A 12,373-nucleotide genomic window follows, 5' to 3' on the forward strand; every position below is an offset into this window, starting at 1 on the left:
AAAAATGCATTTTGCTAGGTTATCCAGAAAATTCCAGTGGTTACAAACTCTACAATCCTATCACAAATAAAGTTGTGATGTCAAGAGATGTTGAGTTTGATGAACAACAGATTTGGAACTGGAAAAGTGATGAGCAGCATAAGAATGCTGTAGTTTCAGAAGAAGATGATACAATACAAGCAAGCACCGAAGTGGCTGTGCCGGAATCATCACCCAGATCAGCTAGGTTACATGATTCAAGAAGTCCAATTATAAGAAGGACTAGACCTATTCAGGATCTATATGATGTGACTCGAAGGATCGATACTAACAATGATGAACTTTCTTTATTTTGTCTTTTTGCAGGATATGATCCATTAACCTTCGAAGAAGCTTATAGAGATGAAAAATGGCGACAAGCTATGAATGAAGAGATTCATGCCATTAACAAAAATAATACATGGGAGCTTACTACACTTCCAGAAGACCACCAAGCTATCGGTGTTAAGTGGATCTTCAAAACAAAAAGAAATGCAAAAGGAGAGGTGGAAAAATACAAGGCCAGATTGGTTGCAAAGGGATATAAACAACAATATGGGATTGACTATGAAGAAGTATTTGCGCCAGTTGCTCGATTGGAGACAGTAAGATTACTTATCTCTCTAGCAGCTCAAATGAAATGGAAGATTTTACAAATGGATGTCAAATCAGCATTTCTTAATGGAGTTCTTGAAGAAGAGGTATATATTCAACAACTTCGAAAGAAACTTGGCATGATAGATGGAACAAGTTTAAGGGGGGAGAATGTTGGAATTAAACTTGTTCAAGTATCATAAAGAGATTCATTTCATCAAAAGAGGTTCATTGCATCAAGAGGGAGATTCAATACATCAAGAAGAAAAAATGGATTAAAAGTCTATGGAAGGACAAGTCAAATTGGTTATTGGTTCTTGAAAGGGTTTCTTGAAAGAGAATGATTCATCTTGAATACAATTAATATAATGTATCTTTGGGAACTATATAAACCCCATATGTTGGGTCATGAGTCAATAGAGTTTCTGAAATTGTAAAAGTGTGTTTCTTGAGAGAAATATAGAAGATTAAAGTTTGTCATACTCTTCCTCTGTTTGATATCTCTATCCCCTCTTCCTATCAACATCAACAAATAGTACTTCAAACAATTAAGTTATGCTTTTCATGTTCATCCTTGTCATTTTTCTATTGAATGCCTGATTACTGACTGAATAGAGAAGGAACTAAAATGATCCCTACAACTTGCTTCAACCGAAGTAAGATAATCGAACTAAAATGATGGATAATTGAACAAAAATCACTGCACACAAAATGATAATTGATAGATGATCATAGCATGCGAGGAAAATGATAACTCATAGATGAAGCATTATTACCTTGCGGGTCTTCAACCCACCAGGTTCTAGCCATTTGTTTCTCCAAAGCTATCAACAGATAGGGGAGCCATTGTGCATGTAAGGAAGGGCTCCCTCACGCACGACTTACTCGTGAGTAGCTCAGCAGCTTGACAGGGACATGACAACATAGATCACATGACCTGCAGACATGCAGCGTAGCAGATCGATACCCAACTTTTCTCCGTTCATGGTTTTGAACTTGGGATCGAGTTTATCGACTTGAACAAGTAGTTTGTGGTGCCCACTGCACCTCCTCTCGAGTCCCCTATAAATGTCCTGTATCCCTTCATACATACCCTCAAACAACAAATACTTGTCGGGAAGAAGAGAGAAAAGCTTGGCCATGGGAGTTCGCTTGGCAGGAGTTGTACGCATGAAGCACATCCTTCAACAATCTTTCCGGAACCAGCAGAGGGCGACGGCGTCGGCGGATGTCCCGAAGGGCCACTTTGCGGTATACGTCGGCGAGATGGAGAAGCGGTTCGTCGTCCCTATCTGCTATCTGCACCACCCTTCCTTCCAAACCTTGCTTCATAAGGCCGAAGAGGAGTATGGATTCGAGCACCCGAGAGGCATGCTCAGAGTTCCATGCGACGAAGATGACTTCGCTACTCTCACTTCTCAAATGACCGGCTCCTGAGAGGAAGATATTGCGTCATCATCCCTCCATCTTCGACGAAAAATTTGTCCTGTTAGAATGTGATACGTGATGAGTCCTAAAGAAGGTGGTAAGAGTGGGAGGAGATGGTGTATGTGACTGACTGCATATAAGCAGAAAACTTAATACGTTTCTCTGTCTTTTCTTACTTGATCTGTCTCATTGCATTCTATGCCGTCAAATCCCAAGAAGCAACTCTATACAGATATCTACACTGAGAGACGAAAGCAAAAGATATGTAGGATTATTTTTGAAATGGAATTAGATATCCTATAGTCAACAAGGCAAAAGCAAAACTCTATAAAAGATAAAATGTAAAGTATAATTATTTTGAAATATGTACGTGTATAGTTCCTACTTATAATTACTTAGAAAGAGAAAGAAAAAAAATATGAGAAGCTTTAACTTGCAACTTGCGTAGTTGGGATGACATCTCTATTACGTTCCAAGCAACTAGCAAGTTAACCGGACGCTGTGACCTGTTTTTAGTCTCGAGTGATCCTTTTCTATGACGAATATTAGGTTTGCTTGAATGGGTGACCTTTTCTTATTCCGATCTTTCATCTAATTAATATTAAGTCGAATAACCTTTTTCTACTTGAATTACTCATTGTGATCAGTACTAAATCGACTTTGACATCAATTATTGTATAATTAATCTATTAATTTTAAATCATTGGTCTAAAATAATTAAATCTAAAGTTAAATCTAAGCTTAATCTTTGCTTGCGTGAGGAGGAGGAAGCAATTAATGATGTTTGGGGACATTGCACTAAATGACTGCATCCATTGGTAGGTTGGATGACCAACATGTTCATAAGAATCGACAAAGAGGCGATTGATAGCCAATAAATCCCCAAACCAGTTGGCTTCCAGCCCTCGGTTTCTCGAAACCGCAAGGAGACTGGAGAGATGGCGTATGTAAAGAGGCACCCTCCCTCATGCATGCACAGCAAGTTGAGAGGGACGTAACAGCAAAGATCACAGGATCCTGTGACCGACATGCAGCGTCAGAGATCGTCATCCAACTTTTCTGGATTCATGGAATTAAAAAGTAAAGATGAACATGATCACTTCTCTTCAGTCCCTATTTACGTTTTGTATCCACAAAACCCCCGAACAGTGGCAGCCACTACTCCTTCGGAAGGTTCTAAGTCGAGTACGGAAGGAAGGAAAAATAAAAAAAGGCTGGCCATGGGAGTCCGATCGGGGATCAACCGCCTAAATAGCAGTGTAAATATAAAAATTATGATTATATTATTATATAAAAAATTTAATATCAAAATTAAAATTAAATTATAATAAATTATATTTATGATATGTATCTGTTATTTAAATTTTTATTCTCTAATTTATAAATGTACTATCGTCAAATCCAAAAGTTACGATGTTGATATACCAGAAAAGCCTAAAGATAAAAAGATATGTAATTTCTTGATATAGTTCATGTGATTAAAAAGAGATAAAAGAAGATATATAATTTTTCAATAATGTCATGTATTCATAAGCCTAGAGTTTTTTTTTTTTAATAAGTGAGAGCAAATGATCTAGGATAAGTAATTAGTAAAGTTTTTCCTATCAAGTCATCTCCTAAGAATCATATTGACTTTTGATAATCGTAATCAGAATCTAATCATATATATAATATATTTTATCTAATTAAATAAGATCATATAATCTAACATGTTCCCATTTGACCCATTAATTGGTAAGATTTAAAAAAATTTAAAATTAAAATAAATAAACTAAAATTTTATTTAAAAATAATTTTATTTAATTATATTCTAAAATTTTAAAAAATTATTTAATATATACATATAAATTTTATAAAATAGGCTAATAAATCCAATAAAACTAATATCACATTAAATCTAATTATCAATACGAGTCATAACGATTATACATCATCAATGACATACTTCATTCTATATACCACAATACTATTAGCCCTTTCTGATATATTCTAAAATAATCTATATAATTTATCTTGTCAAAATAATCTTATTATCACATTTAACTATAATATATATATATATATATATATATATATATATATATGAACAAAATAATAAAAATAAATAACTTTAAGTACATAAATAAGAATATCAATTATAATGTTCACTCATATATATATATATATATATATATATATATATATATATATATATATATATATATATATATATGTGTGTGTGTGTGTGTGGGCGCGCGCGCGTATCATAATGTTTTTATGGATTGTTCATAAACTCAATCATAAGAACATAGTTCTTTCAAACATTTTAGATTATAAATCATAAGTGAATGGATCAATAATCAATATAGTGGAATTCAAGATATTAATTAATATTAATTATTTCTAAACTCTTTTCTCTAACTATTAGGTTCTTTATACTATAATGTTTTAAATACTAGGTTACTTTTCATTCTTAGAAAAAAAAAAAAAATTGTTACGATATGTGATAAAATATCTTAAGTGTAATTTGGTAATTTAGTCTAACCACACCAAGTCCTATGATAAAATTTTACAATCATAAAACTTGATTAATGACCTTAAAGCATACTGTAAAATTAGCTTATAATAGTTGATAATACAATAATACATTGCTTATCATTTTTTTTTTGTAAATTGCCCCTCCAACTAATATAAAATATAAAGTGGACTTCTTGCTATTATGGTAATTTATAAAATTAATATTTAAAATATCATCATTTTAAGTTGATTAAATTTTATATTTGTAAGCATATAATTCTTTCTCCTTCTCAAATATTTATTACTTTCTTTGTAACATTTTAGTGTTTTATTCTTAGATAACTCTAATATATATTAAGGATTCCAACTATGAAATTAATATTTAATCTTGTATAAGCTTGAGCATATAATAGACTTCTAACTATGTATTCATAATAAATATTTTTTATCTGATTCTTTTTTAATCATTTTAAAATATTTATTTTGACTAATTTTTTTACTTTTATCATTTGTTAAACAAAACTATATATTAAATTTCTTTAAAATTCGATCAATATATCATTTCTATGATAGTCCTAATAATCATTAAGATCTATTCATAAATATCTTAATACCAAAATACATAAGATGTTTTATTCATATTAATCATCTTAAAATTCTTAGTGAAAATTTTTATTTTAATATAATAAATCAAGATTACTATTGGCAAGTAAAATATTATCTACATATAGATCAATATAATAAACTTACTCTCATTGATCTTTAGATATAAATAATAATCAATAATATTTTCTTAAATTCAAAAAAATTAATGATATCATAAAACTTTATATACCATTATCTAGAGGTTTATTTAAGGTTATAAATAATTTTTCTAAATTTTCATACCAAATTATATATATTTTATTTTCTTTATAAATCATTTAGGTTAATCCATCTAGAAACCCATTAAAAAAACTTATTTTTACATCCATATGATGTAACTCAAAATCATAATGAGTCACTAATATCGTGATAATTCTTAATAAGTTTATTTAAAAAACTAAACAAATATCTTATTATGATCGATGTAATTTTTATGAGTAAAATATTTGACCACAAGTCTAACCATTATAACGTTCAATATTACTATTTAAGTTATGTTTATATAATAGATTCTTTTACCGTTATTAAGTAATTCAATGAGTTTTCAAATACCATTCAAACCCATTGATTATAATTTACTACATCATATTACTTTATAGAATCGTTACTTTCTATAACTTATAAAAATAATAAGAAATCATTTTTCCTATATCATAATTTAATTCTCGTAGATATATCATATAATAATTAAAAATAATATATTTCCTTTCCCTATGAGATCTTATTAAAACTATCAGTTATGATTATTCTACAAGATCATTAGTAATAATATCAATATCTTATGAGAGTTTACTAATGCTATTTCATTATTTGCTTTTATCAAATCATTTAGTGATTTGAGGAATAATAATTCTTGTATATAAAATAATAATAAAAGTATCATCTTGCCTCAATATCAAGATTGAATTTTAAGATACTTACTCCCACTAATTCATCCATTTAAGTTTTACTTATCCTTAATTTTATTATAATGAATTTAAAATAAGTCAAACTAAGAAAAAATAAAATTAAGAATAAATTATATGAGAAAAAACTTAACTATATTCATATCTAGTGTTCTTGATATTACAGCTTTATTAGCCATATTGAGGATAAAATTTTTAATTTCTTAAATATTATTACATTAAATTTCAATCAGATCTTTCATTAATATATCAACTAAATTTAAACTGATCTTTAAATATTCTAAAGCATTAGTTATAGATTATAATGAAGCCTAAATATTATTATCAATTATCATAAAATTAGATCTTTTCCTAATCATTTATCTCAATTACAAAGCTTTCGATAGTTGTGCTTTTGTCCTTTTAGTTAGTCTGATTAAAGTTAAATACACTCAATATAAATTGTATATGCTCAAACCATTTATAATAATTTAATTAAGAAAATATATAGATATTTATCAATATACAATGAAAGCAGTAACACTATAATAAAATAAAATAATATTAATATTTTAAGTCTTTCAATAAATATTAAACTACTAATTTCATCCCTATTTCACCTTTGTGTGAAATATTAACATATCTAGTATTCATACAAAATTATTTATGAGGACTGATTTTATCCTCATAGAATAGTATTGCTACCTTTATATATATAATCATAGACTACAAGGATATCCAAAATAATATTATCTTACATCATCATATAATTATTCAAATTAGATTTTCATTTGAGATTATCTAAATCGTTTAATTATGTGTATCATTATAAATATTATTTTTTAATATCATTTAAAATTAATTTTTTAATAAAATTTTATAAGTTATTGGTCTAAGCCACTTTGATGGCTACAAAACCAATACAATAATATAAAATATAATTTAAAATATACTATAAAGAATAAATATTTATTATAATTTACATCCCATAAGTTTACCATCCCAAACCATTTTGGTGGCTAGTAGTCAAATAAAACTTAGCGATATGAGTTACAAATAATATTCACCAAAATTTTTAATTTAATATATATCAAAATAGCTCAATAATAATAAAATAATAAATAAAATATTATTTTATAATTTTAAATATATGAATATGAACAACAAAACAAATATCTAAGAATGATAATTAAAATTTTTTATCGTATTTAAAATTTTACTAATATGCCATTTGAGAAAACTATAAAATAAAATCATAATTTATATATTTTTTAAATTTCATATGGAACCCTTACACCAATCAACCCTATTTAATTGGGTAGACTCAAAATTGGGCTATATAAATTGGGCTCATAGATTTGGCTAATCATTCATCAAATTAGATCCGTCAAATTAAAATTGATCCAAATAAAAATTAATGAAAATATAATCTTCTCAAAATTTGATCAAAACTTAATTGATCAAGTTTAAATCTAATCAAGCAGTCAAAATAAAGTCATGATCAAGTTTGATAAAAAAATTTGATTGAAATAAATCAAATTAATCAATTTTATAGTTAAGGACATAAGTAAAAAAATTATAATTTATGCAGGGTAAAACTATACTTTTACTTGAGACATATAGTGAAAAAATTGAATTTCTTAAAAGCATAATTTGAAAGTAAATTGAAGGATAGAGATTAGATTTTTTTTTTTTAGGGTTAAAAATGTCCTTTTCTAATAATTCTCTTTCGTAGTTATCGTTGTCATGCCCACGCGCATGGGTCTCATTGGTGGTGCACTTACCATATGTTGCTTGCGTGTTGCTGCTTGTGGTGGCGTGACTATTTGTATGTGGATGATCAGTAGTCTCACTCTCATCGTGTCGTGCCATTGCAACCCTCGCGTGGTCGTGCGTCGTTGTGTCATCATGACTATGTGTAATTGTGCATCGACTTGACACGGACTTAGCTGGTTTTGCCTAAGTCGTGCGGCACCCTCGCGCGTCCGTCCGCAAAGGTTAGCCTCCCCGAAGCCTCCCATTGTCCCTTAGGACCAACAAAAGAGAGAACGGGTTAAAGAGAACGCCTCAATCGGGATCCACAAGCAAACATGTCCGAAAAATACTTCATAGACAATACAAATTACAAACAGACTTTACAAGCTCTGAACAGTGGCACAACAAAGGGTAAAATGGTCCATTACAGACCGAAAAGCTCTCGCACGTGTCCACATGACACAACCTTTATTTACAAGCCTAAAGAGGCCACCAACCCAACTAACATGGGACTATTTAGCCTTCGGCCGCCCCTTTACCTGCTGTACAAGGCATGAACATGCCAAAAGACAACGGACAGACATAAGCATTACATCCAACATCTTGTTTAGAAGTTTGTCTGTTACATTCTCCCCCACTTATCCCTTCGACGTCCTCGTCGAAGCCTTTGTGAATACTGCAACTCTTCGCCTTTGTTGAGTCTTCAATCTTCCGCTCCAGCTGCAATGTGCCTCCTGGCTCCCAGTCTTCAATCAACTCACCAATGACTCTGACTCTGGTGTGGGGTTGGCTGAGTTGTGTTGATCCTTGTTGATTCCTGCGGATCCGCTAGATGAAGGAAAAGACCATCCTTACTGCGCTAGTCTCTTAAAAATTCCTCATGCTGCTTGAACTGGGTGGATGCTTGTTGGAGCTTTAACGAGCATCGTCTCGCAAACTTCTGAAGCTTTGGGTCCTTCCTCCACAAAATCTACTCATTGACTCTTCTTTTAGTTAGTTGTCACATCCAAGTAGGTTCGCATCACTTCCGCTTTCAATTGGCATTTCGTTGGGAAATGAGGCGGACAATCTACTCTCAGTAGCACTGATCACCGTTGGTGAGGATTTGACAACTATTGTCTTCCATTATCTTCGAAGGGTCTTTGAACTTGTGCATCGCTCCTCTACTGGATAGATAAGAGAATTGGGGTACTCGGTTTCGCCCATTCTCTTAAGAGTTGAGAAGGCAAAGGTTAATTGACTTCGCCCACCTCCTCGAGGTTATACTTCATGCATCGAGCTGGTTACTGGCCTTCGCCTGCTCTTTGCTCACACTTCTGAAGCACTTGAAGTGTTTGCACTCCTTGCGTTGAGTTAGCTACTGTGATTCACCTTCTCAATGCCATCGAACTTCTGGAATGCGGGGAGTTTTCACCCCAACTTGGAGTAATTCTCTGATAGATGAGGTCGCCTCTGGGATTGTACCGTCTTCTCCATCAACCCTGCCGCCTACTCCACTGAGTAGCAAAGGTACAGCACCGCGTATTGCTTGCTTCGTTCCTTGGTCGTGCACTCTTGCATGACCCGAAGTCCTTCACTTATGGCTATCTTGATGAGAAACTTGTTGACACCGGTCTTACGAAGTTTCTTGGCCTCTGCCCTTCAGCCTTGTCTCGGTACTTGGAGATTGCCTCTGCATGCTCCACCTCCTCGGCCCCTTTCACGACCAAGCGCTCTCCCTCCATGAGAGCAAGGGATCAATGACTTGCACAGAAGTCCCGCCTCTGTGGTACCATGGCGCTGCCATGCCCATAGCCCTACTATCCGTCGCCTCGCCTCTGTATCCCTTTTCTTCACAATCAGTAGAGATGTCTCCGTGGCACTCCTCTGAGTCCACCTCCATTCTAACTGATACTTGATTTTGGGTAGCTAAGTCCCTCTGGACTCGTCGTCGCTTCCTCGCCCCTTTCGACCCCCTGCTTCAACACCTCTGTGTTCTCCAAGCAGTCCGTTTGGTCGATGGAAAGACAGACTGCAACTCCCATGCATGGCCTCTGCCATCACGTTGTAGAGTTTGCACCGATTCTGTTCTCCTTAGCTTCCTTGGTAGCAACGTTCGCTTACTCGACCTTGTCCTCTGACTTGTCGGGCTCCCTTAAGCGAATATGAGCTCTGGAGCAGTCCAACTCTCCAGCTGCTTCGATCATACCTCTGCATGATCAAGTTCCTCCCATGGAAATCACTGGTACTTGCATTCGAACTTTTCCCTTGGTGGAACCCAGCCCCCATATGCTGATGACCAAGGCTTTCATCCGAAGCAAAATTCGATGCACGTACGGAAGACCCGCCTCTGCGGTACCATGACCTTCACTCCTTGAATCCATAGCCCTTCTTGCCGTCATGTTGTTCACCGAAGTGGAGCTCCCAGTAGCTCCCGATCATACCTCCATATGATCTCATCCCTCACGGGACACAGTCGTGTGTATCGCATTGCCACGAACTGTTCCACCACGATCCGCTGCACCATGTCGCCTCCTGGTGACATCTCCATTGCATTCTGATCCTTGTGGAATAAACTCGAATTGTGAACCCTCCATGTGTGGCCTCTGCCAATACATCGCAGGGTCTCCTCCACCTTCGATTTTGTTCGCTCCTTTGGCAATCGACCTTCATCCACCCACTCTTGGGTCACACCTAGATGAAGCACCGCTCTAGGACAGTCCGTCGCCTAGTAGCTCCCGAAGTCCACCAACTTCACTATAATTTGTGCACCATTGTCTGGATCCTGGGCCTCTGCCCCTACCAGCACAATCTTCGCTGCGCACCGCTTCCTTCATAGCAACTCGAATGGTAACACTGTGGCATATTCTTTAAGAGTATCTGCCTCTGCGTCCTCTTGCCCCGTGCTAAGGCCTTATGAACCCAACTTCGCCTCCGCAAATTGAGTCACCTTAGTTCTTCCATCAAATGCTTCTCCGAGATAAGGTGCATGTGCCCCGAAGCTCCCTTCGTCTTTGGCACCATGCAAGATGAGTCTGCTCCGTCAGAATGAAGGACCCATGGAACAACATGATCCTACTCTTACCTCTGCAAGAGTTCATGTCCTTGACCTCTATCTAAGAAAAGCACTGTGCCTCTGCTCCATGTTCCAACTTCTATGCTGGCTCCCTTCATGCGGCTTGGGTACTTCGCCAAGTTACACCCAAGTTGCTCCGGTCCTCGTTTTTTTACATTGAGTCAATGGTGGCTCTCGCACCCACCATTTCACGGGTCAGCCCTCCCTTGAGTCCGATCTCCACATCGACTCCAAGTGTACCTTCATAAGTTGCTTTAGGTCGCTCCCCCACTTGATCTAGCAATGCATCCACCAATGCGTTCTCTCAAGCGAGATCATGCGACGACTCCTCGCCGCTTGCTCAGTCCAATGAGCTTCGTGGAGTTGTTGTTTGTTGAGGTACTCCTCCTCAACATGTGAGGTCCATGTCACATGATTCTCCCTCTAGAGAGCCGAGACTTATCCCTCCTGGATAACTGTCCCGTTGGAGCAATATCTCTCTTCGTTTTGGAGACCACCATCCCCTTGGACTACTCTGAACTGCTGAACAAACTGTGCACTGTTCTGCCTCCTGCAAATGCACTTGCTAGATTGCGACTTCATGTCAATACAACCCCCGCTGCACCCCTCAAGGCCTAGCAACATGCTGAACTCGTTGCACACTTCAGCCTCCGACGGACGTATCCTTCACATGCCGAAGAGAAAGTTTCAATGCTCCATGGCGCCGAGTTTCGGTCGCCTTGGGATGGCCACGAACATTCCATCGTCCGCATACAAGCCCATGCATGAGTACCAAATTCTTCGAGTTAGCAATTCCCCTCACCTCTGTGAGCTTTGCATAACTCTTTTGGTCGTTGAGCAACTCATTCCACCTTGCATGGTCTCATTCTTGCCAAGCGCCTCGCTTGCCTAGAGCACCATCAAGTATAGTTGTCAACGTTGAGCCGTAGCTCAAACTCAGCCATCCCAACCTTTGTGCGCTCCAAATTCTTCCAAGCTTGCCTGTTCTCGTGGTGCCTCTTGCGCGAAGGGTTGCCCATTCCTCTGAATGCCAATCTCAGATGCCCGCTCCTCTAAGCGACTCTTTTCCCTACATCTCCATGCCCGTTTTCCCTCAAACGGTCGCGCGTGTGCTGACTGCCCTCAACGCAGCTCCGCTAGGTCCCCCACGTTTGCATGTCAAGTGTTTCTATGAGTGCTTATCCCGCTCTGATACCATATGACACGGACTTAGCTGGTTTTGCCTAAGTCGTGCGGCACCCTCGCGCGTCCGTCCGTAAAGGTCAGCCTCCCCGAAGCCTCCCATTGTCCCTTAGGACCAACAAAAGAGAGAACGGGTTAAAGAGAATGCCTCAATCGGGATCCACAAGCAAACATGTCCGAAAAACACTTCATAGACAATGCAAATTACAAACAGACTTTACAAGCTCTGAACAGTGGCACAACAAAGGGTAAAATGGTCCATTACAGACCGAAAAGCTCTCGCACGTGTCCACATGACACAACCTTTATTTACAAG

The 12,373-nt window shown here is 36.2% G+C and overlaps 1 protein-coding gene across 1 annotated transcript; it reads left to right on the forward strand.

Moving 5' to 3' along the window:
- Positions 1-1,752: 1,752 nt before the first annotated feature.
- On the forward strand, positions 1,753-2,049 carry LOC135622038 (auxin-induced protein 15A-like). Its single transcript, XM_065123667.1, has one exon. It carries the CDS (start codon positions 1,753-1,755, stop codon positions 2,047-2,049), a length of 297 nt encoding a protein of 98 aa, XP_064979739.1.
- The last annotated feature ends 10,324 nt before the right edge of the window (positions 2,050-12,373 follow it).

Source organism: Musa acuminata, chromosome BXJ2-9 (genome assembly GCF_036884655.1).
Source record: "Musa acuminata AAA Group cultivar baxijiao chromosome BXJ2-9, Cavendish_Baxijiao_AAA, whole genome shotgun sequence".
Lineage (NCBI taxonomy): Eukaryota > Viridiplantae > Streptophyta > Magnoliopsida > Zingiberales > Musaceae > Musa > Musa acuminata.